The sequence below is a fragment of the Syngnathus typhle genome, linkage group LG20 (assembly GCF_033458585.1).
Source record: "Syngnathus typhle isolate RoL2023-S1 ecotype Sweden linkage group LG20, RoL_Styp_1.0, whole genome shotgun sequence".
Classification (NCBI taxonomy): Eukaryota; Metazoa; Chordata; class Actinopteri; order Syngnathiformes; family Syngnathidae; genus Syngnathus; species Syngnathus typhle.
This window is the reverse complement of record NC_083757.1, coordinates 5,226,292-5,253,318: the sequence shown is the minus strand read 5'-3', so window position 1 is coordinate 5,253,318 and position 27,027 is coordinate 5,226,292. Positions and strand designations below refer to the sequence as shown.

Here is a 27,027-nt window from a genome sequence, read left to right as displayed (position 1 = left end):
GTTGCCTTTAAGAGTAAATAGCCTTAAAGCTCTTTATCGGCACAGGTTGAATCTTTAACAGCCACACCCCAAATAATCTTATATCAACATTACCTGTGTTTACTAGTTATTGGAAGTGTATGGACATTTGCGTGTTTGCACTCTTTCTTACCCAATACATTCCATTGCATGACATTAGTTCAACATACCGATACGATTCTCCGATTGGGTGTGGCGGGCGACCCCTTCTTCCCACATTTCAGTGGCTTCGTGTGGGCGGGGGCTTGTTTTGGATGACCCCCAACCTCCCTTTCCCCCTTTTTTCAACACATATTTAACAAGACACACCCTTAACACCCCCTCAAGGACATCATCTTTGAATAAATCCTCAACATCTGCTGCTAAAATTCCTTCTGTTTTTTTTTTTAAAAGAATAAATTCCTTTGGTTAATTTAAACCAAAATGCGGAGCGGCCCCTCTCACTCACACACACTTACGCACTCTCCAGTGACGGACTTCGCTCATATAACCAGATCGAAGGAATGCGGTTGTGCCTGTTTCCTTGTCCTCCTCTTCCCCTCCTTCTTTTTTTTTTTTTTTAATACTACAATTTCAAAACTGCTCAACCATCATATTTCCACTTTAATGCAAATCAAAAATGCATGTTAAAAAATCACAAACTGGAACTTGTAAAACAGCAACAAGACAGTCTTAACTAAAACTTTCCAGACGTGGGCTTGAGGAACATGACAGATTTTGAACAAAACACACACACACAATCACAATAGCAACACACACAGTGTCATGATGTCACGTTATGGCGGATTTACTTCCCTTTTTACAGCTCCTTCTTCCTGCTTTCCCCCCCTCTCTCCTCTTGTCTTTTGCAGAGAGAGGAAGGAGGGAGGATCCGGGACGGCTGCCAGCTGCTGACAACAACGCAGATCCACACGCACACACACAGTGACACACGCTGACACACACAGTCAGAGGAGTGGATCGACACGCAGGACCAGAAAAAGTTGCAACATTCGAACCAACAGTCGACATGCCTGAGGTAGGAAACCGACGCAACCAAACAGATACATTCGCGTAGATTTCCAAGCAAACACTCACTTTTAGTCACAAATGCGTGTTTTGTGTCTTGTTAACAGTCAATTGACTCGTGCATGTTGCGTTTTTAAAAAACTTGTGGGCGGCGCGCGTCTCGTCTGAAGCGGTCAGGCGTGGACGCGCGTCAAAACTAGCCGACCAAAAAAAGCGGTTTTAAAATGGTTTTCTTGACATCCGAATAACTTTCTAGCTTGCTTTCGTGTCATTAATCACACAGTTGAAGTTGCTCGCAAAGCAGTACGAGGCGAAACTTCTTGGTGCGGCGACGCTTGCAAGCGGCCCCTCCCTAAATGTATGAAGAAGTTTTTCCAAAAGTCGGACGGCGCACGCGCGTTATTAACTTGTTTAATTAAAACAAGATGACGTTCTTTTTAAAGTGAAGTCAACCTAAAAGGCAGGATCGGATCCACTTGATCGCCAAAATCGCTCATCTGGGGCCATTTGAAATTCTATAAGGGCCATACAACATGTAAAGTTGAATTTAATAAGCGTTTGTGTGTGTGTGTCTGTGTGTTTAATAATAATGATTTAATTTAGTAATAATAATTTCAAATTTCAATGGAGCTTGTATCGAGGCTGCCATGTTATTTTCATTACTCATCCCCATCTGAGGTGATGGAAGCAATAAGTGTAAAAAAAAAAAAAAAGGCCATTCATAAAATGTTCTGAAAAGTAAAAGGCCTCCACTCTACATGATTTAAATTTCTAACACATAAATATCATCCTGCTGTATGGTAACCATGAGAATACAAATAGGATCATGACAGACAATTGACAATAATTAATAATTTAATGTGCGTACTACACATAAAACAACAGTTCCGCTTTAAAGTTTCTAAAATATACTTTAAAAAAGTAGCCTAGAACGATGACATTGAGTGTAGAGGTGAACGACTTGCAGCAGCTTGTCATTCTTAAAAGAACAAGGGTGTGGTGTTTTTTTTTTTTTTTTTTTTTTTTTTTTTTGTTCAGTGTGTGTGTGTGAGAAACCGAAAGAACAAAGTTGCCTGCCTGCATGCATGGAATAGCTAGTTCTTGCTTTTTTTCTTTTCTTTCAAAAGAACACTAACTTGAGTTTGTGTCATGTGACTTGATATTCATGTGGCTCGCTTGCAGTTCTAAGAAAAAAAAAAGTAATAAAAAAAACCAAGTAAAACTGTGGTCAAAGAAGCCCAAAATACTCATCGTAATTTAATTTATGGACCTTGGAAAAAAAAAAACAGAGAGGCCCTCTAGATGCCAAATGGAACTTCCAAACAATTAGTGTATTATATTACAAATTGTCAGAGGAATAAAGTTTTTAATATCGTGATACTCGGGTGGGTTAAAATAACTTGTCTGATACCCGTTTAGTACTCGGACTTGGAGGGCGCCATCAACACGCTGGTCACCCAGTTCCACTCGGCCTCGGCCGACAACGGCCCCACGCTAAAAATGGACGAATTCAAGGGGCTTTTATCCTCTCAGCTGCCCACAATGGGCAAGGTAAGACTGGCGAGCACCCCCCCCCCCCCCCCCACACACACACACATTTATAGTAGTTTGGGCGTGGCTTCATGTTTCTCACACACAGCCGAGCAAGGAAGGAGGCTCGCTCTGACAACGTGTGCGTCCGATTGTGCGGCGTAGGCGCCTCTGCGGACTCAAGCAACGTCTAAAAGATGCATGCGGAGGCGGGGTGGGGGTTGTGGGGGGTGGAAAGCGGAACCCGTGGCCAACCACACTCGCAGCCTTGGGAGCAAATCACATTGTCCAAGCGTCTTTTCCACGACGTTCTGGTGTGTAAACACCATGATTGATACCTTTAAGCGTCTCTCATATGGAAGCTGTTTTGCAGCAACAGCAAGGGTACTCATTGTGATTTTCTTGTTGTGGATCAGATTGACCCATTTGACAGTCCAAGCAGAAAAATGGATTAAAGATGATTGTGAAGTGCCGCTTACAATTTCATTTTCAGACAAAAGCAGCTTGTATGTAGCCGAGGCATCACAATTTCAATTGGACGTGTAACATGAAATCATGAGGCACAATTCGATTCATTCATTTTAAAGGGGGAAAGAGCTTTTCAAATCAAACAGTCAATTTTCCCACAATTTGATTCTATTTTGAAGCTAGCGGGCCCGGGTTGTGTGTGTTAATGGTTCGCGTCAGTCTTCCGCCAGCCCCCGTGATCTTTCAGCGCATGCTTTGAATTCCTCCAGTTAACCGTTGGCCGTTGCCAGCAGAAGAAGGAGCACGGCTCCATTGTAGCCATACATACTTTGTGTAACTGTTAAAGCCTCAAGGTGTATTTACTCTTCGGACACAAAAGTAGAGGTGAGAACTGGAGACGGGCGTGTTCGGGGCTGTGCTTTGCTGTGTTAAGTTGCAGAGGTAGTACATTGTTTTTCGTGTACTTTACAAGAACCTCTTTGAAATGTTTCAACTTGCTACAATTAGTCCATTAAGTAGTTATTTATAGTTTATTTTAATTATTAAGAAAAAGTGCTACATAAAAGCTTTCTGTTAATGTAAAGATGAATAGTTTTGGATGAAAAAGATGATGCTTTTATTATTATTGTTTTATTACGTTATCTGTCCATGGCATTTCACATTGTGTGTTAGCATTAAGCTAGCAAAAGGCAGGCAAAGTTTACACGTTGAATTCTTTGTATTATGTTAAGACGAATTAACGACAAACTGTCAAACTGCTGTTTTGAAGTGACCACACACACACACACACACACACATTTTTCCCATTGTCCCGCCTCGTTAAACTTTATGTAGTACGTGCTGTGAAGTCGCAACGTTTGCGTGGTGTGTTGGTAAATAAATTTGATCACAAGTAGAGATAAAAACCTAATTTGAGTTCCTTCCATGTGTTTCCGCAGGCCTTTATGTCAGAACAGGGCCTGGGTGAGGTCATGCGGAAGATGGGCGTGGGTGACGGTGAGGGCATCTCCTTCTCTCATTTCTGGAATTTAATCCAGAATCTAGCCACCTCACAGCTTGGCGTCCTCGGCGGCAACAAGGGCACCTCGTGCAGCTGCGCCCTCCTGTGAAGACCCTCAACAAATCAGCACCAAAAACAGCAACCAGGTTCCACCCCCTAATGCCCCCTGAAATGTAGAACCCACAACCACCATCATCAGGTTCGGGGCAAAATATAAGAAGATGGCCCATGTGCAAGGCATTCCATTTTTATACGCGATCATCTCTATATGACAGGTTTTAACATTTCCATCATATGTTGTGTAATAAAATCGAGAATCAAAGCAGGCTAGTTTTCTCTCTTACCAAACCAATTCAGGGAAAAAAGCTTTTGCATTTTCCTTGTTAGTTTTATTTAGTTAACAAACTAACCTTCCATCAGCAAAATGGGATTGCTGGTGCTCTTAATCAAAGTGTAACAGAAATGAATATATCTTGTCATATCCATCCAATTTAAAGGGTACAAAAGGTCATACCTGCTCTAATCATTAACTCACATTCATGTGTTTTTTTTCCTTCTCATGTATAGTCCAAAAAGGTTATGTTTACTTATTAAATGTATTTTATTGGCAGTTGGGTGAGATCAGCGTTGAGTAGAACCAGTTTGTGAAATAATGTTTGAATAAATTCACTCCTTGTGCACAATTAATCTCGAGGTATGTTGTCGCAGTGCTCTAGAATCAGAATTGTTCTCATGTTTTCTATGCTTGTATAAAACAGTGACAATAAAATAGGGAGACATTGATGGCTTTAACAGGCAGTGGCAACAAACTCAAAATGAGGTCCTCCAACCTACGCCAGCTCATGACGTCACTCCCTCGGCATTGCCGTATCGACACAGTGTTGGGAATCCCCCTCAGTGGGCCACTTACTGGTTGGTGCCGGCCGTTGGGGGGCGCGACAGACAACTAATATTGGTCAATATCAACGACACCACAGTGGTACAGTATTTAATTTTTTGGTTTGATAGTATTTCAATTAGTTTCAACTGCAAAAGTTTAAGTGATGTCAAAAAGGCCACATCAAGTTGTGGGTGGTAGTTTTACCCGGCTTTTTGACCACGTGTCTGGTTTCAGGTCACCCCGCTAATCCTGACTAATCTCCTTTACTTCTGATTAGCCGCTCCCTACCTTTCCCTGCTTTTTCGAGGTTAACTTGTCCAAGTTTAAATGCAATTTTGACTTGAAATGGAATGACTCAAGATCGGTGGTGAGCTTTGACTGCTGTGCTGTCCATGCAGGAAAATTAATGGAAGTCGTCTACTCGTAGAAGATGGATGGTTAAAGATCTGACAGGTACTTTTGCAAAATCACACATCGGGCGGGGAATCACCAACAAACCAGATTTGGATTAATTACATGGTGGACATTGATTAAACTTGTGTGGATTGAACAGTCTGTACCCACTTGGAAAATTTTGTACTAGTCACGCATTATACACTGCAAATTGTAAATTGCATGCAAAACTTTACTGACTAACAAATATTCAGAAAAGCAATCCGTCGATCGAATATATAACAGCTGACATTAAATGATCGTTTCTACAGAAAAAAAGTAGTTTTTCCTTTATCTTGACCTTCAAACAAATCTTGATTATGATCGAAAACTACTGGTGGGTCAACTTTGTTGCAGAATTGGTTAAAACGTTGGTTAGAAGTAATTTAATACGATTATTTGGGTAATGTACCTGAAAGATTGCTAAATTATGGCGTAGTTATTTTGTGCAGCAGCTTTGACTGTTGACCTGGAGAATATGTGATTGACAGGTTGCTTCAAATCTTGGCTGTCACACGGCACGCTGGGACCACCAGTCGTGTGTCTTCGGCCCCACTGGTGGGCGGAGGCAGTTTGTTGTCATAGTAAAGACCCAATTCACCCTCTCACCCACTCACGCCCTCCACGGTCAGCGTTTTCGCCACGCCGACACGCGTTTGCCTTGCAGCTGTTTCCTGCTTTAAGCTCTCCGGGGGGATAGAACCGGCGGTACCGGACGATACGTAAGCGCGTTTAAATCATTTGTGGATATCTTGCAATGTGCACGCCTTGTTTGTGTTATGGCTGTAAATGTTTTGCACAAAGACTACCTGCGACGATACGAAAGAAGGGTGGTTTGCATCAAATGCTGTTTTATGGGATAATAATGCAAACATTAAAATACATATTTCATCTGTTCATCGTGTATTTCGATGGCAACATTTGCAGGATTTAGTTTAATGCTGAACCGGCTCGGAGAAGAGCTAACTGTTAGCATGTAAGCTAACGTAGCAGGGTTAAGTGCGTGTGTGGCATTTAAACGCTCACATAAATATCGTAAAATACAAACTCAGATTTGTTATCTTGACCATTTTAATTGACTTAATGTTCATTTAATTCACTTTCTTGCTCAGTAATGTTAAAAATAACTGGACTAGGAACTGCATAGTAACAATGCTATTTGATTCCTGCATCCTCATTAATAAGGAAAGATTCTTTTCTACAAAAAACCTGCTTGTAATTTGCAATGCCTGCTGTCTGCCCCTCTAAGCTGTCTCAGCAATGGGCGCCAACCGAAAAATGGGGTCACAGCGAGGGTCGCTGCCCCTGCTATCAGCGTCTCCTTGACCCCCCTACTCAGGACCATCAACCCTCCACCTCAACTTTGTGCCACCATGGAAAGTGGCTGCCGTTTGCTCCCCATTGCCGTGACTCTGCTGTGCTGTCTGAGCTCCTCTGTGACCACCCCGACCGCTCGGGTCTCCTTCCCAATGGGTGAGTGGAGACTTTTTTTCCAACCCGACTCATTCCACGTGCATGCCGTTTATTTCGTTTCTTCTCTGATCCTCACGTGTGATCGCAGGCAATCCCGGGCGACGCCTCACCCGCTTCAGCAGTGCCGACGTGGGCAACACCACCACGCTGCTCCTCAGCCACGACGGCGATACGCTCTTCGTGGGCGGCCGTGACATCGTGCTAGAGCTGGATGTCAGCCTTGAGGACACCATTATGCTGAGGAACAAGGTAAGGGAAGGCGTGCTAAGTGGGAGATGTGCAATACCGAGCATTGCGTTCTTCTGACAGCTGGACTGGAAGCCTTCGGACAAAGACCTGGAGCAATGTTCCATGAAAGGCAAGAAGATGGCAAGTTTGCACACATTTCACAATCCAAAATTGTGACAATTCTTGTTCTTTTTGTGAAACCTTTTCTTTCTTTTTCCAGACGGACTGTCCAAATTTCATCCGTGTGTTGCTGTTCCTGAACGCCACTCACCTCTACGCTTGTGGAACATTCGCCTTTAGTCCGCGTTGTATCTACATCGTAAGTTTGCCTTACATAAATATATCAGTTATCTATACAAATTAATCGAATTAATTGATTGACCGATTTAATCACACTTGTTTTATTTTTCCAGAACTCCGATACGTTAACGATGAGCCTGAAGGCCGACGAGGGACGAGGTCGCTGCCCTTATGACCCCTACCAGCGCAACACCGCTATCATCGTAGGTCTGTGACGCCAAAGTGTTTGTTACTGCTCCAGTCCATTTGTCACCACTGAAGCACCACTCGATCAAAACAAACATGTACCGACTTGTCGTGATGTGTCACCAGACGGAGAGCTGTACACGGGCACGGTGGCCGACTACCGGGGCAACTGGCCGCTCATCTCCCGCCACCTCAGCGAAGGCTCTCGTGTGGACCTCAAGCTGGACGACACGCTGGGATGGCTGGAGGGTAAGGACATTGCGGAGGGCACGGACTTTTTGTTGTTCTACATATAAGAAAAAATTTCTTCTCTGCGTGCAGATCCGACTTTCATAAGCTCCACCTTCATTCCAGACGAGGGCAAAATTTACTTTTTCTTCAGCGAAGTGGGCCGGGAGTACGACTTTGTCGACAAGTTCATCGTTTCACGCGTTTCCCAAGTCTGCACGGTAAGAACGGGAATGGAGCGCAGGCCAACTGGCATGAATTAAATATGACGTTCTTTGTTCTTTCCTAGAGCGACGTCGGAGGTCAGCGGACGCTCCAGCGGCGCTGGACCACCTTCGCCAAAGCGCAGCTACTGTGCCAGGCGTACGGCGAGCTGCCCTATAACGTCATCCAGGACATCGACAGCCTGGCGCCAACCGATGGCGCGACGACGGACGACACGCTTTTCTACGGCATCTTCACTTCCCAATGGTCAGTAAGATCTTTGCCTTCATATTTGTTCGGGTTTTTTTTTTGGTCACCCAATTTTATTTTATTTATGGTTCCCTTTATTATGTACAGAACTTTGTTACAGCTGCAGTTCTTTCTTTAAGAAAGTTAAGAGGACATTTTTTCCTGGCAAGAAAAGAAATGAAAAAAAAAAACTTCACGGCATACAATGTGACACGTGATTGGTCATCTGCCGTCCCACATGTCTTCTCCTTCACACTGTATAATTTTTTTATGCTTCATGTAGAGTCACGCGTCGTTGATTTTGTTTCCCTTTTTAACCCAGGTCAATCAATTCGGGACTGTCGGCCGTGTGCTCGTTCCGCTTGGCGGATATCAGGTCGGCCTTCTCGGGCAGCTACAAGGTCCTCAACCGTGACACGCTGCAGTGGAGCACCAGGGTGCAGGAGAGGGTGGCCAACCCAGGCCAGGTCAATGTCACAGAGACACAAAAGCCAATTATTTTTCTGGCTGTGGAATACGGAAGAATGAATGAATATTTGAGGGTGTCCTTTCCTCACATCTTCAGTGCGGCTTGCACAACGCGTCAGACAACGCCCTTCGCTTCGTCAAGGAGAACTTCTTGGCGGACGACAGCGTGCGGCCAGCGGGCGGGGGTCCCACCATGGTGTCCACCGAGCACCGCTACAGCCACCTGGCCGTCCAGAGGGTCCGGGCGACAGACGGCGTGGACTACACGGTCTTGTTTCTCCTCACAGGTGAGGCCACTTTGTGAGAGCGTTTTTCAGGATTGCCAGGAGGTCAAACATCTCTGATGGTGTTTCAGAGTCGGGGTACCTTCACAAAGCGGTGCTGCTGCAGAGCGGTGCGCACGTGGTGGAGGAGGTGCAGGTGTTCCTCAAACCTCAACCTGTCAAGAGCCTCAAGCTGTCCATACCCAAAGTACAGCTGTTCCATTTCAATCCAACGGCCATTGTTTTAGTAAATATTGAAATAGTCTCACAAGATTAGCTGCCGTCATTTCTTCAACAGGGCTTGATCTACGTCGGTACATCGGAGGGTGTGCTCAGGCTCCCGACGGCCAACTGCTCCTTCTACTGGACCTGTGCCCAGTGCGTCCTTGCCCGGGACCCCTTCTGCGGGTGGGATGCCGCCCGCCAGGACTGCGTGGGGGTCTCTGGCACCCACCTGGGCCAGGACGTGGAGAGGGGCAACGTGGAGAAGGCGTGCGAGAGCGCTACCTCCATGCACAGAGCTCGCTTTGGACCAAGCAACCTGCCAGCAGGTAAGCCTTATTTCCACATTTTCAGAAGTACTAGAGAAAGAAAAGTCAAGAAAATTTAATTTAATTTGTGTATATCAGCTCCCTGTCCCGCAGGCGAGCAGCTGTCAGTGTCCCTGCACGAGGTGGTGCGCCTCGCGTGTCCCGCCGCCTCGCGCCTCTCCCGCCAGTCGTGGGAGCGCCCAAACAGCCGCCTGTCGCCGGAGCTCTACCTCCACCTGGACGACGGCAGCCTGAGCTTCGTGGCCACGCCCGCCACTCTGGGCCACTACCTGTGCCTGTCCGCCGAGAACGGCTTCCGGCAGACCATGGCCGTCTACCACGTCAAGCAGAAGAGCGGCCCCCTACCCAGCCCAAAGGGACCGACGCAGCCGGGGCACAACTTTTCCGTATGGATGATGAAAGCGGCACCAAATGAGGCTGTCTATCAAGACGGGGACTCGCTTCTGTCATCGCAGACCCCTTCCTACTTAAAGGAGCTGGTGGCCGTGTCGGTCCTCTTAGTGCTTTGCCTGAGCGTGCTCTTCACCATCCTCCTCTATGTGGTCAGAGAGCGGTGGCATAGCCGCACCGTGCCGCAGCAAGTGGTGGTGGATTCGGGCAGACGGACTCCAGAGGAGCAAGAGGCCCTCCAAGTGGGGCCCGCGCAGAGCAAGCGCAACGGGCACGTCGAGGGCACCCTCTCCAACGGGGCGGCGCTTGCCGCTTCCAACGGACACTTGCCAAACACGCCCATTTGAGCGCCGGCACTCCAGGTAAGGATAAAAGAAAAAAAAAAATATATTGCTGTACTTGTCATAATGTGACAAAGATAAAATGGTTATTTTCCCAGAACATTTTTAAAAAACACATTTTCACTTTATGGAATGCTATTTTGATGCCACCTGACTGCAAAATGTACAGTACTCTTATTTTAGTAGGCTTTGGTACAAAAATGTCAAATATTAGTAGGAATTCAACGTTTGCACACTTTGGGCACATCACAAACTTTATGGAACTATTTTATATGATTTTTTTTTTTTGTACTCAACGGTGGCGTATTATAGGATGGCATTGCTGCTCCTCAACGTGCCTTGGCTACACACTCGGACCCTGTCATAATGTGACTGCTGAACTGTTCATTTTGAATGTTAAATGTGAACATGGTACTAATGTGCTTTTTGACACCTTTTAATTCACTCGTTCAAGGGGGGGTTGACCAAATATGCTGATTTTACTCATCCAAGGACTTAAGTTTAATTCCCTTTGGATGCTTTTTTTGAGGGGGTTGGATTGGTCTATTTTCACATCTGGACCGAATCAGTAGGGCGCAAACACAGCTGTCACGATAGAAGAAAAAAAAAAGTAAGACGCTGAATTCCAACCACTATCATAATAAATATTGTGTTATGTGAATGTCTTTTGATGTCACTCAGGATTTAGCCTTATTAGCTTTGTGCAGTATACGTTTCAGAATACACTGTGCTGTGTTTACTGTATCAAGTTTTAAATGGGCTCTGTAGCGCTACCACGTGGCCAAAAATATTAAACGCACCCTAGAAAAAAAATCTGAAGATACGTGTCTTAAAAAAAATAAAGGCAGAAACTTCTTTTAGTTGAAATATTTATATTTGATTTCATTTTACATATTTAATTTTTATTTAAATATATTTGACCATTGGTATTTAGAATTAAAAAAAATCCACATTTATTATACTAGCAATCACCACATGGATTTTATTTTCCTCCCTTGGTTATATTTAGCATTTACATCTTAATAAATTTTTCAATAGATTAAGCAACGTCATCACATGACGACATCACCAGACTGCCTCCCCTCCCTTCCCTCCTTCCTCTCTCCCGGACTGCAAGTCTGCAAAAAGTCTGCAGCGGCCCGTTTGCTGCAGTGCCATCACACACATACACAATCTCACACTCTAATTTTAGCAGCTTGCCTGTCCAACAACGGCATCCTGACCGAGAAGAGGTTGCTTGGCAACTCAGCACAGGTAAGAACACCTTTGTTTTTCTATATGTTTCTCATGAGATGCATGGATGTCCCTCCAGAGCACACCCAAAGTCATACTGCAGTCGCCTCCCACTTTGCTGCAGTGTACCTTGACCAATTTTATTTAATAGTCCACAAATGGCAGCATTGAAGGAAATTAATAAAAATTGTAAAATCAAAATGTGCATTTGTACTGCATATGACAAAATGTTTTGAACATGATTGATGGCGTGCCTAATGATTTGGCTCGTCACCTGTCTCTTTAAGAGGCCTCTCTCTCTGGTCTAAGTCTGCTGGAGGAGACAGTGACGACTCATCCACCCATCAAATTGTAACAATTTGTTATGCACTGTTTACTGCATGTGGTCTGGATTTACCAACAACCTGTAAATGTGTCCCAAAACTTTTGTCCACACAATCACAAAGGTAGCGAGATGGCCCAGGACGATCCGAAAGAAACGACGCCCCCGCCGGGGACGCTGAGCCCGAGCCAGCTGCAGTCCCACTTCAAGATGGAGCCAAAGACTTTGGGGGTGAGCTAGTCAGAATGGAACCATGAGACCAACCAAACATGCTAACATGCTGTCTGTTTGCTGAAACTTGCCAACTGAAGTACAGTTAATTCAATCATCTATCCAAGATGAAAAAAACAACAACAATAGTGGCTGCCTTGTCCTCTTCAGGCCATCCAGCTGGTCATCGCGGTGTTGATCCTGTGCCTGAGCATGTCCGTGCTGCGGGTGCACGAGATCCACTTTACGGCCGACGTGGCGCTCTTCCTCGTCGTGGTCATTCAGGTAGGAGGGCTAGCGCTAACATTTAGCATTGGTCAGACTTTTGACCTCCTTCACTGATCCACTGGATCTTCTTTCAACCAGGTCATTTTGTCGGGGTCTGTGTTGATCCACAGTGGGAGGAGCCCTACTCTGTTTTGGGTGAGTGGGCGTACAAAATGACGAAAAGCAAAGAGCCACATGCTGCTTCACCAAGCCAGTTTTACAATAAATAGAGCACTGTTGTTTCTGGTGGTTTTGCAGGTCAAATGCGCCCTGGTTCTCCATCTGATCAGCGCCGCGTTCGCCACCGCCGCCCTGGGGCTGATGTCCAAGCACCTCCCGTACAGGCAGGACTCATACCACTGCGAACACTGTCGCCGCCTGGAGTACCACGCCGTGGTAATGCAACCACAGCCAGCGCTTGCATTGCACCTCGTTAGATAATTAAATGTCCCGTGAGTAGCGCTCGCTTCATTTAGCGAGTCTTGTCCGGTGCGAGACTGAAACAATGTGATTGCAAGATGGAAGGAAGTCTACTAGCTTAATGCTAACATAAATGCGAAACACCATTGAGTGGATATTAAAATTAGCATAACACAGCAGATCTTTTGAAACTTTTTTAACTTTTAATTAACTTTTCCATTAGAGATCAGTGACGCAATACTAGAATCAAAATTCTAAAAATTGTTGCTACGTATTAGTGGCCCCAAAGCCAACTTTTTTTTATGTTTTGTCTTCGCAGCTACATTGTTTCAGGAAATGCACCGAGCTGGTCGAGCAAAAGTGCAAAGTAAGCAGACAGCCATTGTACATGTCCTTGCGTTCTCTTTTTTGTTGTTGTTGTTTGTGCTAAACAAGTACGTCTTGCTTTGTTTAGATGCTCATTGATGGCATCCTGGGGACGCTGGTGATCTTCCTGGTTCTGGAGTTGCTGATCTGCATTACCGCCATGCTCTTCGGTCTGACCGTGCTCGCCGCACGCAGGACACAGGTCATGACCTCACTTGCTTTTCTTCATCTTTTTTCATTTCTATAAATAGACTAGATCAACTACACACGTCATCGAACTTCTCTAACTATTGAATTTTTATTTATTTTTAAATTTTGCTGTTGTGGTTCAGGCTCCAAATGAGCGACCTCGCTACCCACAGACCCGCCCACCACCATCGCCAGTTGTTCACGCTGTTCGGGCGACTCCCCCTGCAGCGACCGAGCCCTTTCCATCCCAGGTACTGCACGCACGCACAAACACACACGCATACACACACTCAAGAACGACTGTTTACATGTGAGCAGGTAGCCGTGGTGGTGACCGAACCTGACGCCGATCTGCTGGAAGACATCGCTACCCCGCCCACCGAACCTCAAGTGGAGCCCATTTAAACTCTGCGCTGTACAATAATGCAAACAAACGTGATCGGAAAATGACAAAACAAAAAATGTTGATCGACACACAGCCACGATAGAAGTCTTGAAAGAAATATATCTGAAGTTCAGTTTGTATGATATAATTGAGTCACATCACAAATAGTGTATTTCTGCAACTAGTGGCCAGGGGCTTTGATTTACTTAACTGCAGTGGGCATTATGGTGCTATTATGAAATGTATGTACTGTTTGCATATTTTATTTTTTTCATTTATTTATTTCATTGTGTTTATTTACAACAAAAATGTATACTGTGCTGTAGAAATGGCATTTATTGCAAGGTGGTGACTAATTGCGGACATACATTGTGTTTATCCACAAGTATGAAAACAATGTTAGTGGTGTTTTTCCATAATCTAGCATCCACTGTACCGTTGACTTGTGTCTTTTATCACTTGTTAATCTGCATTCACACTATAGTCTGTAAAAGTGTCAAATAGAACCTTTCAATCATGAGCAGATAGTGTAATGATTGTGTGTTGGTACTATACTTATGATAGATTGCATTGTTCAATAAATGACACAGCAGGTCCAGGAAAAACCTTCTGGAACTTTTGGTGTAAATACACTCAAGGTAGAAAGAGGAGGGAGAAGTTAAAAAAAAAAATCTTTCAAGGAGAGAGGAACGATTAGCTCCTTGGTAATAACCCTGAATTCTATGCTTGGGACTTTTTCATTTATGATACAAAATCACAATCAGAATCACATAACATAAATGATGACAATCTTGCAGAGCACTACATCGTCTTCAGGCGCTACTCTGTTGCCATCTACTGGTTAGTATGGGAAATGCTGCCGAATCAGTTCTTTTCTTTTTTCTTTGTATATTTTCAGGGTCTGCCTAAGAGTGTTTGTGGCCTTCGGCATACATGTCAATTCTCTCAAATTGCTGATATTGAAATATAAATTATATACAGTAAAAGCTACAAAACAAACTGACAAATAACTCATTTTCAAATCAGATGAGTTGTTTGAAACCCTAGCTTCCAGGGGTGTGTAACTCCAGTCCTCGGGGGGCCGCGTTCCAATATGTTTTCCAAGTTACACTCGTTAAACACACCTGCGTGAAAAGATTGGTACATTTTCACGTTCTGCAGGAGCCTAACTTTTCACACAGGTGCTCTTAACGAGGAAATCTTGGCAAACATGTTGGAATGCAGCCCCCGAGGAAATATCATGGTCAAAGGCAGTGCTTCTCAAATAGTGGGGCGCGCCCCCCTTGGGGGGCGCGGTGCTATTCCTGGGGGGGCGCGTCTGACCCTGGGGAACAGGCTTTTTTTTTGGCAGTACTAGAATAAAGTGTAATTGCGCGTTTACTACAGCAGGGGGCAGTGGCGCTCTCATTGTTACTTCTGTCACGTTTGCGACAGTGCAACATTTTACGACTTACAAGACAAGTTAGGATAGTCAGGGTGGGGAGGGGGGGCGCGAATAGTTTTCTTCTTGCTAGGGGGGGGGCGTAACAGAAAATAATTGAGAAGCACTGGGTTAAATAAAGGTTAACCTAAAAAAAAAAAAAAAAAAAAAAAAAAAGTGAACCCTGAACTTTGAACCCGTGGTGACCCGCGGTGACCCGCGGTGACCCCGTGGTGACCCCGTGGTGACCCCGTGGTGACCCCTGGGTGACCTTTGAAAACTGAACTTTCAACTCTAGTTAAAAATCGAAAATGTGCACATGACCCCGTGAACTTTGAACCGACCTTTGACCCCTGGGTGAACTTTGAACCGTAAACTTTGACCTTTGACCCCTAGCTAATTACATTTTTTTTTTTTTTTTTAAACCGGCATAGCAGAACGATCCATGGTCTTCAGATGCCGCGCTGTCGCCATCTCCTGGTCAGTTAGTGAAATGCTTTTGCTGATGTTTTTTTTTCTCTCAATTAAAACAAATCAATTAGCCAGTTGGTTTTCTTTATTTAATATCTATTATCAGACAAAACCAAATTGTGAATCAGTCACCTAGGCTATAGCAGAACAAACAATCCATGGTCTTCAGATGCCACGCTGTCGCCATCTCCTGGTCAGCTAGTGAAATGCTTTTGCTGTTTTTTTTTTCCTCTCAATTAAAACAAATCAATCAGCCAGTTGGTTTTCTTTATTTAATCTCTGATATCAGACAAAACCAAATTGTGAATCAGTCACCTAGGCCAGTGCTTCTCAAATAGTGGGGCGCGCCCCCCTTAGGGGGCGCGGTGCTATTCCTGGGGGGGCGCGTGTGACCCTGGGGAACAGGCTTTTTTTTTGGCAGTACTAGAATAAAGTGTAATTGCGCGTTTACTACAGCAGGGGGCAGTGGCGCTCTCATTGTTACTTCTGTCACGTTTGCGACAGTGCAACATTTTACGGCTTACAAGACAAGTTAGGATAGTCACGGTGGGGAGGGGGGCGCGAATAGTTTTCTTCTTGCTAGGGGGGGGCGTAACAGAAAATAATTGAGAAGCACTGGTCAAAGGTCACAGGTGTCAAGCTATAGTCCTCGGGCCGCGTTCCAACATGTTTTCCAAGGGACCCTCGTTAAGCGCACCTGCGTGAAAAGTTTTAGCCACTTTCACGTTCCGCAGGAGCTAAAACTTTTCACGCAGGTGCACTTAACGAGGGCATCACACGGGCAATCCATTAGGTACACCGCCATTTTCAAGTGTACCTAATAACAGGCCACTTTATTAGGGAAATATCATGGTCAAAGGTCACAGGTGTCAAGCTCTAGTCCTCGGGGCCGCGTTCCAACATGTTTTCCAAGTGACCCTCGTTAAGCGCACCTGCGTGAAAAGTTTTAGCCACTTTCACGTTCCGCAGGAGCTAAAACTTTTCACGCAGGTGCACTTAACGAGGGCATCACATGGACACTCCATTAGGTACACCGCCATTTTCAAGTGTACTTAATAACAGGCCACTTTATTAGGGAAATATCATGGTCAAAGGTCACAGGTGTCACGCTCTAGTCCTCGGGGCCGCGTTCCAACATGTTTTCCAAGTGACCCTCGTTAAGCGCACCTGCGTGAAAACTTTTAGCCCCTTTCACGTTCCGCAGGAGCTAAAACTTTTCACGCAGGTGCACTTAACGAGGGAATCACACGGACACTCCATTAGGTACACCGCCATCTTCAAGTGTACCTAATACAGGCCACTTTATTAGGGAAATATCATGGTCAAAGGTTACAGGTGTCAAGCTCTAGTCCTCGGGGCCGCGTTCCAACATGTTTTCCAAGTGACCCTCGTTAAACGCACCTGCGTGAAAACTTTTAGCCCCTTTCACGTTCCGCAGGAGCTAAAACTTTTCACGCAGGTGCACTTAACGAGGGAATCACACGGACACTCCATTAGGTACACCGCCATTTTCAAGTGTACCTAACACAGGCCACTTTATTAGGGAAATATCATGGTCAAAGGTCACAGGTGTCAAGCTCTAGTCCTCGGGGCCGCGTTCCAACATGTTTTCCAAGTGACCCTCGTTAAGCGCACCTGCGTGAAAAGTTTTAGCCCCTTTCACGTTCCGCAGGAGCTAAAACTTTTCACGCAGGTGCGCTTAACGAGGGCATTGCACGGACACTCCATTAGGTACACCGCCATTTTCAAGTGTACCTAATAACAGGTCACTTAATTAGGGACATATCATGGTCAAAGGTCACAGGTGTCAAGCTCTAGTCCTCGGGGCCGCGTTCCAATATGTTTTCCAAGTTACCCTCGTTAAACACACCTGCGTGAAAAGATCGGTTCATTTTCACGTTCTGCAGGAGCCTAACTTTTGCCACAGGTGCACTTAACGAGGGAATCTTGGAAAACATGTTGGAATGCGGCCCTCCAGGACTGGAGTGCGACACCCCTGCAAAGCCCCCGGACCTAGAGTCTGTTGCTTATTCATGTTGTAGAAACAAAAGGTTATAATAATACATTGATCATTTGATTGATATGAAACATTTCTGTAATCTAACACTTTACTTTGTGAAGTAATCTGACTGCTTTTCAACAGTTTATGGAATTTGAATGTCAGAGTAAGGTGTTACCTTCTAACATGTAGAAGAATAAACAAAGTTCAAGTAGAGTTTTTTTGGCTGATTCCAACCTCACCTTTTACAAACAACTTATGCAATGAAGACATGACTGCTTTTTATTCAATTTATTTAATTTTCTTTCAAGAACAAATACGAATTGGGGATGTTTTCAAAATGGGAATAAAAAAAAAAACCCTGACCATTTTCATTCTTACACTTTTTGCCTTTCAGGTTAGGAGGGGGGGGGGGGTCTTCAGGCTGTGTGTGCCTCTTAAGGGGAGTCCTATGGTCATTAAGGAAAAACAAATGTACCAATTGTAGAGGTTGCGCAACTGATGTGGAATGGTGAACGTGCATGTGTGCAGGCTGTCACAGCAGTTCGGTGGGCTTTAGCGAGGTGGACAGACTATTGCACTCCAGGAAAAAAAAAAAAAACCTAAAATAAAGACATGGCTCTCAAAAGAATGAAAAATAAAGATTGAGGGGAAAAAAAAAAAATCAGTGTCCTTGCCCTCTTGCAACTCCGAAACAGATCATGTGAATAAATATCGCAGACATACTCAAACTCTGTGAAGCTTTAAAATGAAAGTGACTTCAAAAAAGTTAAAAGGCGGGGGAAAAACATGACTGCAATTCTTGGTGCGCTGAGTGAGGAAAAACATCCCAACATGGACAGTCACAAGAGGTTAAAAACATTTTATAAGATACATTAATCTATTCCAATCATAAAATCAATTTGCAGGAATAAAAATCTGATTTTATATTGCATCCTTTCGTCACCACTGTATGTGTAAAATTTAATTAAAAAAAAAAAAATCACAAAGAGGAAGTATAATATCCCACAATGAAATGAGGTGGGGGAGGGAGGGGGAAAAAAAAAAAGCAAAATAATATAAAATAAAACAGGATTGACTATATTTGGGCCGTGGTTGAGAGTAGAACCGGTAGGTGGGCCCCGTCTGTGTGCTTTGCTGGTTCGGCTGGTGGACCCCCACCGTTGCAATTCCTTTCATTCGATTACTCGCTTGTTCTCTGTTCAATTAAGCATGTTTACGAATCATCACAACAATTACACACAGCGCCCCCTCTCTCTCTCTCTCTCTCCTCTATTTTCACCCTCCACGCTCCCGCTCGAGCTGCATAGGCAGGTAGGTGCTGGTGGGCTTGGCTGGCTTTACTGCACGCAACAGCTGTGGCCGTTGGGGTCCTTGAAGCGCAGACGCATTTTCGGTCGGTATTTCTCGAGGTAAAGAAGCTGTTTGGAGTTGAAGGCCCCGCGCCTCTTCCTGAAGGAGACAAGGGTACAAAACAAAAATTAGCACTGCTTAGAGACCAGATCCCACCTTTTGACATTTCTCCAACAACTTACTGCCTTATGAACTGCACGGCATCCTCATACTTCATCCCGCTCTCGATGAGAGCCAAGGCCACCAAGACAGGAGCGCTGGGATGTGGACCAAGGTGAGGGGAGACACAAGAAGGAGAAGATAAGATTAAATGCCAGGGCTTGCATGGCTTTGTTGGTGCATGGCTGTTTCAACCTGAGAAACAGGCCTGGGAAATCAACAGGGGGTTGCGAGGGTTCGCGTTGCCTTGCTGGGCCAGCGGGTTTACGCTACGCCAAAAACGGCGAGGAATAATATCTCGGGGAAAAGAAATAAATAGAAGCTTCACGGCTGGCTCAAATCTCAACGCTTGGCGAAGCAAATTTCCCGCAGGGGAGAATTCGAGGCCGAATGTGAGAACGGAGAGATGGAAAGCTGCGGGGCGGCGAAAAAAGGGGAAGAGAATCATAAAATGGAGGGCGGTGGAGGAGAAAGGTAATCAGTGTCAGATAGTTCCAACCGAGCCGGCCAAAAAGGACAAGCCAAGCTCCCAACCAAGATGCAGAATGCAAAAAGGCCAAACATCCGATTGGGTTTACATGTGCCTTTGGGGGGGGGTCAGGAGATTTTTTTTTTTTCCTGATTTGTACTCACTTGCACACATCATGTGCTTTTTTATTTTCAGGCTTGTTTTGTCTTTTTTTTTTTTTTTTTTTAAACGCGTGTGAAATTCTCTGCCCTGCTGCTAGTGGAAGTGAGGAAGTGCACCACACGCACGCACTTAAGCCAACACAACCTCATGACCGCCCATCAAATCACATGCGAATGGTTTGGGGGGGGGGGGGGGGGGGGGTTAGCCTCGACACTACTCCACTTTGAGAAGCTAAAAAAAGCGAGCTTGCTGATGAGACACCGAACGAACGCGGGTGCGTGCTCCTTTCGCGTGTTGGTCTTGCCATTTACATCTCGCCTCACTGATGTCGGGGCCAAAACAAATACCGCTAAAAATAACTCCTGCGTGTTGAACGTTGTTGTAGCAACTGGCGAGTATAAACGCCATGACGGCAGTTGCCATATTAAAAGGCATCGCCGCCTGCCTGGAGCGCAAGGCCACAAATGTCAGCCCCCCCCTCCCCCTTTTTATGGACTCACCGGCCGAGCCCTGCCACACAATGCACGGCGATGCAGCAGCCGGGTTCCTCTCGAAACTTGGTGTTGAGCAGCTTCAGCCAGTCGTCCACAATGTGGGTTGGGGGAGGGGCTCCGTCATCAAACGGCCAGTCCTTTACAGAAAATAATATTTGTTTAAATATTCTCCAACAAAGTCATTAAGAATCATCTCTTACCAAAACCTGAATCCCTTCCTTCTCCACCGGAGCCTTGTCGTAGGTGGCTTCACACACTCTCACCAGTGTGTGCACCGCAAACTTTTTTAGCTCCTGGCAGGGTGCAAAATAAAAATGCCAGACCAGTCGTAAACAAGCGCGTTTATGTGAAGAAAAGCGTCGGCAGACATACCTCGGTGAACTTGTTAAGGGTGGCATTGGTGGGATTGTGGGTGATGAGGAACCTCATGCACTCGTAGGTTATCTCGACTGCAGCGGGGCGGTTCATGTTGGCGAGACGGCTTGAAGGAAATAAACAATTACAAACGCAAAACTCTTACCAAACAAACAAAAACAAAAAAGTCAAGAAAAGGAAGATTTGCGGCTGAGTAAATAAAAGGAGGGACGACAAGGAGGTGATGAGGGTGATGCACACAGAGGACGAGGGGGGGGGGGGGGGGGAGGAAGGGACAAAAACGAGTCCAACGAAACCTCGGGATGTCAAAATAAAAACAACACAGTCAAAATGCCAAACAAAAAAAAAAGGAAAAAGATGGAGAGACTATCCGAGAGTCACTTTACCCCATTCAGGAGAGCTGTTTGTGATTGGCTGTTCAAAGAGAAAGCAGAAAGCAAAGAGTCGGCGTATTGGCGGGGGACAGTCGGGGCGAGGACCACGCGTACGTTATCCAGGTGGGCTTGCTTTTTTTATTTTCTAAATGATTCCAAAAGTCAACGCTTCCGAGGACAACGGCCAATCAAGGGGGCTTGCGGGCAGCGTAGTCTTTCGGGGCGGGGCAGTCGATTCACTTCTCCACGGCGGCGAGGTGCTGTGCCTGGCAAAATTCCCCGCTCACACACGCCATATAGGTACGGCCCAAGTTAACACAGAAAGCCTGTCGAGAGAGGAGAGAGACGAGATTTAGAAATTATTCACACAAAGGAGTTGAAATGTGTGCTAGTGTAAAATAATAATAAGAAGCTGCAGCCACCATGACGGACTCTGCTTAATTTAAGGGGGGGGGGGGGACTTGCATGACACTAGTTAAGTGGGAACGGGAATTGCAAGCTTGGACTTCGGCATGGTGTCACAGGCCTGTAGTCACAAGGTGAGGATTACAGGGTGGGCAAAGCTTCAAACGAGAGGAGGCTCCACTCCCACGCTTCTAAGGCTTGTCTCTCGCGCTCAACGTTTTGCAAAACTGCTGCTTTGATTAGAGGAACAAAATAGTCAAAAGCGACATTAGATGCATTATCCGTTTTAAATCATTTTTTAATGAAAACCGCTATTGCTAAAGGGCTAACCCCCAATTCTCTAGAGGTGGCAGGTACTGATAAATGAATGCCCATAAAACACAAGCTCTCATACAGTAAAAATAAAACTGGGACAAAGGTCAGCTGAGCTCAGTGAAAGGTCCCTTGGGCGAACTTCCCTCGGCGCTGACCACATGCTTTACTGTTAAGGGAGGGGACAACCAATTCTGTATGTGTGTGTGTGTGAGAGTGGAAAGCGAGGGGGGGGGGGGCACGCAATCAGATTTGTGGAGGGTTTCCCAAATCAGCTGGCCTCAACAGTGACTGAAGAGAACAGAGATCAGATTGTGAGAGAGCCCAACGAGGTCACGCAGGCCGATAAGAGGCCGCGCTTATCTCGGGTTGATGGGGGCAGAAAAAAACGCGCAGGTGACAGTGACACAGGGCAGGGGTTGCCCGCCGCCGCAGGTCACCGCCGAGTCAAAACACGTATTTAGGAAAGTTTTCTAAGAATGGGGCCATTTTGTCTGGATCCACACCGGGCATGACCAGACTAAGAGCTAATTTGCTGAGTCAATGAGGCCAAACGGCGGCTTTGACAAGCAGCACGTAAGTAGATGAAGAGGGGAGGAGATGAGTGAGGCTCTCCTTGGAGTCGCTCGGCGCAGATAAAGGCTGCGAGACCTCTGGCCTACATCGTGCCCACACCTGCTACCTGTTGACATTGCCACAATTTTGTCTTTCATCCAAGAATGACAACAAAATCATTTCCAGATAACAGAATTACATTTCCTAGGCAAGCTAGTCAAATTACCGAGAAAAAAAAAATGCAAATTCAGGTTTGAACCTTTTAAAACATTGCATTTCGGATCTTTTTTTTTTTCTTGCTTCGAAAGAGACTTCTAAGAAGTTTGAGGAACAAGTTTTAGCCTTGCGAGCGCGCGTGTTTGTCTTTTCATGTAACTAAGGGACGGTTGTGTATTAACTTGCCTCCCCTCCTTACACACACATACGCACGTTAACAGACCTCCAAACCAGAATGACTGCACGGAAAGACCAAAGAGTTGGCTTCCAAGTCAGACTGAGAAACGTTCTTAAGCTTGCATTGTTGCTCAAGGGTTGCTTAGCCCCGCTGCGACATGCTTTTTTATTTCTACTGACATTTAGAGACCAACTTGGCCTTCTGACAGCCACATGGGGAGGAGAGGGGGGGGGTTGTTGCTATACCAACAATAATCTCAGTGGTGGTAACAAATGCGTCCGTGGGGAATTTAGGTATCCCCCGTGAAGCGCATGCTGCTTTCGAAACATTCACATGAGCCAAACTTTATCGCCGACGGCACAAGTTTTCACGGCGGCAGCGGCGGCTCACAGCAGCTTGTTACTCTTCCACATTAATCTGGGAATTTTTAAAAGCTCATGAAAAGGACGACTGTGCGAGCGTCGCTATCAAAGGCGTCATCTGGAGGTCGTGCGGAGAGGAGTCGCACATTTGAGCGCGTTAAATAAGCTCCTCGAGGATATGAAGAGGAATAGCGTGGGGGGGGGGGGGCAAACATCGCCACGGCAACGGGGAAAATACGGCTTTGTTCTGGTGGAACGACCCAGTCGCTTCTCAGCAAGGGTCGTTCCGAATCGCCGACGCTGCCTGGAAAAGTAAAGGCCACCGGCGACACGCCGCGCTCATCGCACTGGAAAAACGCTCGGGCCAAAAATGGCGTTTGAGAAGATTGCAGCGCCTTTCCCTACCTGTCGCTTCAGCGTCAGCAGGTGGCTGTGCAGCAGCAGCAGCAGCATCGAGAGTCGCCGCCAGTATGTCAGACAGCGCCAGCGCCGCTCGGTCAGTCTATCGCGGCGCTGTGGCAACGAGCGTAAACGAAGGTTGCGCCAACGAGGGCATGATTCATTAACCAACGTGGCGCCGATGAAACGCACGCGGTGGCTATGGCTACCATTAATTCTCTACGGCCTTTTGCTTACCGGAAAGAACAAAAAGGTGGATTTAAAATCTTTGCATTCCAGCACGGAATCAAAGTGAATTTGGAAATTCAATTTTTTTTTTTTACTGTTTTCTTAGTTGAATTACATAATGTCCATTGCGTAAGTCCCAAACACATCCGCAGTTAGTTACAGTCTAACTAAGCATTCTGCGACAGTCACTTAGTTACAGGATGTGATGAATGATATGCTCGTACCTCTCGGATGGTTAAACTGTTATTGCCTAAGGTGAGAACATCGGCTTAAAGGTCTCAGAACAACAGTAGCGGTTGATTTGTATACTTTAAACTGAGCCGAGACTGCACCATCCCTTTTTGGGGATTTTTCTTCTTCTCCATCCTCAATGCTCATATCCAGTATCATAAGCTACACATCAGAAATGATTACTGACCAGGGGGACTCCGTTGGAAGGTCATACGCTGAAAACCGAGAGGCATGGGAATGCGCTGGGCCTTTAGTGTCACAGCTGCTCGAGTCAACTTCCTCTCCAAGTACATTTCCTCCTTTCACCTCAGCCTGCAACATGGCTACATGCCCGCGTTCTTTATGCCTACCATTATACATGATTGTAAAGACACACTTAGTGCACAAGAGGTGGAGACACTAGATTTCAGAGCACATCGACAATGATCGGGTTTAAGTGAGGTTGCCAGAATATTTATCACAACTTTCTCTTAGAAGAGCAAGTACATGGGTCATGTTTTTAATTTCACACCATTTCTCACTAACTTTATGAATTGTTATACCAGTCAACAAAAAAGGGCACACCTCAAAATTTGACCCCGAGTGTCTTTGAGTTAAGCCGTTGGCCAGCGGTGCATTTTCACTGGTTTTAAAGAGGGATAGATGTTTTTATTCTTTTTTCAGGAAAATGTTACTCACACCGCCGGAATTCTATTTAAATGTTCTATCTGATAAAGCTGGTGTCATGGCAATCGATTAATCTTTGGAATTTTATGCACTTTTCTTCTAGGGGGGCTGCAGATTTGCTACTTGAAACGATAATCATGCATTCTTCCAGGTCTACGATTCTCCAACGTGTTAACATATAAGCGTGATATAGTGTCAAATATGACACGAAATAAGTCAACCATGTCCTGGGTCAAGATTTGCCACAAAGGGCGGAAGGCAGTTAGCTCGATCGCCAGCTAGCTGCACATTTTATCCGAGCTCGTAATCGCAGACAAGCACAAAACATTCACCTGTACACCAAATTCAGCATGTGCACATCGAAACGTGAAATATCAAGCAAATCTAAGCAATAGACTCCTGATTCTAAGTTCACGAGGAAAGGCTAGTCCCCCCCCCCCGAGCTAATGGCTAGCGTTATCTTCATCATTTGTTGACTCAAATAAGTGGAACCAACAGCTTTGATCCTGTTTAGACAATTACATCATGATGAGACCGTGTCAGATTTGCATCGATGAAAAACAATACCCTGAGGATACTGTTAATTTCTGTTCGTCGTGACCGTAAACGTGCCCTCTTCACTGCCCCGGATCCTGATAGCAAGAAATGTAGCATCGTTAGCTCGCAGGCTAGCTCCACTCTCGACACTATTTTTTTTACCCATTTCTTAATAATGATCGCAGCGATTGTGCAAAAACACTCTGTTTAGCACGGTTTTATCCTAAGCAAGACGTTCAGATTAAACACAAGAGCATGGTGACACGATCGTGTCAAGCGATCGCCGCTAACAGCTACACGCTAAGGTTAACGTGGCTGCATAGTGCACACTTTGAACTTACTTGAGCTAACTGCTGCTAATGCTAATCTCCGTGCAAGTCAATGTGTAGGGCGGCTCGAAACTACAAGGCAGCTGACATATATGCCACTTTTCGTTCGTTACTTGGTATACTCACAAAGCGCAGGATGAACATTGAAATCCAGTGACTAGCCCGGAGAAAGGGGAGCGAGTACAGAAAGCGCTGTCAAGTTGCCTTTTTGTTCCTCTTCAATGTGGCAGCTTCGTCTGTTGTTCAGGGAGGAACCTTGCTTGGTGGTTACTTTCATGGCGATCGGAAATGTTGGTGTGTCAGGAACCGGCGAGAGAAATCCAATCACTGCTCGAGTTATTTTCTGTTGTCCAATACCTGTTTTTATCTTCTGGTCATATATCTGTCTTACACACATGTATTCTGATTGTTTCCACGTTTAGTGAGTGATAAAACACCCGATTAAATAAATATGTGGATGTGGAATGTGAAACGATAAAATAGCCTGGATAATCCAAACAACACAATAAACTATTGAAACACGTATGCTGCTATACAATGCTGTTTATTAAAGTCGAAGGGTGCTTGTGTAGAGCAAATTCAAGCTGTTTTTTCGCATATTCAATTCCGTAAATCGGCGTTTACGATGACCTCAAATGTAGCACGAGATGTCGGCGTCAGTACGACGTAAAAAGAATCCGGCTCCGTGACGTCGGTTCCAGAAAGCGCACATTATCGAGTTTGTTTTGCGTCATCGGACGACAACTCACAAACATACAACTAAAATCGTCGTATTGAACATTAAAAATATTTCTCATTTATACGCGACTGAGGAAACGTTCCAGTTCTAGCGTGAGTCCAATCTAAAACACACAACTGTAATACCAGACTGCAAAACTGTTAAAAAATAATACTAATAAAAAAAAGCCAAATAATGCTATATATTAACACGATACGGTAATCTATGATAAAACGTTTTCCATATTTATTCCCAGTTTAAACCGATACCTCTGAGTCAGAGGCTCTGACGTCAGCCACGATCAACACGCAAATTGTAATAGGTTACCCCCCTCCCCTAGCAAAATTATTGGGGGTTACTAATTCTAACAGCAGAGAATACCCCCGTTAAGTTCAATGCGTCAGGCCAAAACAGACTGCCTTATTAAGTGATAAAAAGACTCCTTTATTTTGTTCTTAATTAAAATAAACATGCTCTTAAAACTTCACTGTTAAAGTGCACTTTCAATTAAGTATTGAAATAGACTATAGTAGTGTAACTACTTTTAGCTCAACGCAATGAGTAAAGCAACATGTTACTTTTTCAAAGGTCACTTTTGCAACACAATCTATGACCCTTGCTTATCTGTAACGGAAGTTGTGCGCGTCCCACACACTCACTGGGCGTGTGTTTGTGTCCTTCCCTTGTTGGAGGGTGAGTCAGCACCGCGTGCAAATAACAGGACGACGTGGTGCTGCAAAATGACTCACAGCTATAGAACATCCGATCATTTGGATTTGGGCCAACACTCAGATCCATTTGAATGGCTCCCTCTCCTGCTCACATCCGACATTGCACACACAAAAAAGAAATTCCGAACAACAAAGGTCACATTAAATTAGTTGTTCAGAATTTGAGCAATCTTTGAACGAGAAATTTAATGCAAGCGAGTGTTAACTGGATTTATTTTTATCCTGTTTTGTAATTCTTGGCGGCGGCTTACTTCAACTCATGATCCATGTTATGT

The 27,027-nt window shown here is 45.2% G+C and overlaps 4 protein-coding genes across 7 annotated transcripts; 3 read left to right on the top strand and 1 right to left on the bottom strand.

Annotated features, from left to right (window-relative positions):
* Positions 1-874: 874 nt before the first annotated feature.
* s100v2 (S100 calcium binding protein V2) lies at positions 875-4,711 on the top strand. Its single transcript, XM_061266840.1, has 3 exons — positions 875-1,036; positions 2,446-2,577; positions 3,963-4,711. The coding sequence occupies exons 1-3, from the start codon at positions 1,028-1,030 to the stop codon at positions 4,131-4,133; spliced, it is 312 nt and encodes a 103-aa protein (XP_061122824.1). The 5' UTR covers positions 875-1,027; the 3' UTR covers positions 4,134-4,711.
* Positions 4,712-4,857: 146 nt separating this feature from the next.
* sema4ab (sema domain, immunoglobulin domain (Ig), transmembrane domain (TM) and short cytoplasmic domain, (semaphorin) 4Ab) lies at positions 4,858-11,084 on the top strand. Its single transcript, XM_061266745.1, has 15 exons — positions 4,858-5,357; positions 5,828-6,058; positions 6,586-6,809; positions 6,898-7,058; positions 7,119-7,178; positions 7,258-7,356; positions 7,451-7,544; positions 7,650-7,772; positions 7,845-7,972; positions 8,041-8,222; positions 8,527-8,671; positions 8,770-8,959; positions 9,028-9,143; positions 9,234-9,486; positions 9,565-11,084. The coding sequence occupies exons 3-15, from the start codon at positions 6,710-6,712 to the stop codon at positions 10,221-10,223; spliced, it is 2,310 nt and encodes a 769-aa protein (XP_061122729.1). The 5' UTR covers positions 4,858-5,357; positions 5,828-6,058; positions 6,586-6,709; the 3' UTR covers positions 10,224-11,084.
* On the top strand, positions 10,103-14,214 carry si:dkey-81h8.1 (uncharacterized protein LOC100034657 homolog). Of its 4 annotated transcripts, XM_061266811.1 has the most exons (11): positions 10,103-10,238; positions 11,256-11,471; positions 11,738-11,801; positions 11,897-12,003; positions 12,154-12,267; positions 12,349-12,405; positions 12,508-12,645; positions 12,989-13,036; positions 13,124-13,237; positions 13,368-13,475; positions 13,543-14,214. In XM_061266811.1, exons 4-11 carry the CDS (start codon positions 11,905-11,907, stop codon positions 13,627-13,629), a joined length of 765 nt encoding a protein of 254 aa, XP_061122795.1. In that variant the 5' UTR covers positions 10,103-10,238; positions 11,256-11,471; positions 11,738-11,801; positions 11,897-11,904; the 3' UTR covers positions 13,630-14,214. The 4 variants fall into 4 exon arrangements, with proteins under 4 accessions (XP_061122795.1, XP_061122794.1, XP_061122792.1 ...); XM_061266810.1 differs by lacking the exon at positions 11,738-11,801; XM_061266808.1 differs by having other exon boundaries at positions 11,256-12,003.
* Positions 14,215-17,775: 3,561 nt separating this feature from the next.
* Positions 17,776-25,588, bottom strand: ptp4a2b (protein tyrosine phosphatase 4A2b). The gene is made up of 7 exons (XM_061266830.1): positions 25,430-25,588; positions 20,898-21,211; positions 20,509-20,617; positions 20,337-20,429; positions 20,143-20,273; positions 19,035-19,109; positions 17,776-18,951 (listed from the first exon to the last, which is right to left on the bottom strand). The coding sequence occupies exons 2-7, from the start codon at positions 20,900-20,902 to the stop codon at positions 18,840-18,842; spliced, it is 525 nt and encodes a 174-aa protein (XP_061122814.1). The 5' UTR covers positions 20,903-21,211; positions 25,430-25,588; the 3' UTR covers positions 17,776-18,839.
* Between the last annotated feature and the right edge of the window lie 1,439 nt (positions 25,589-27,027).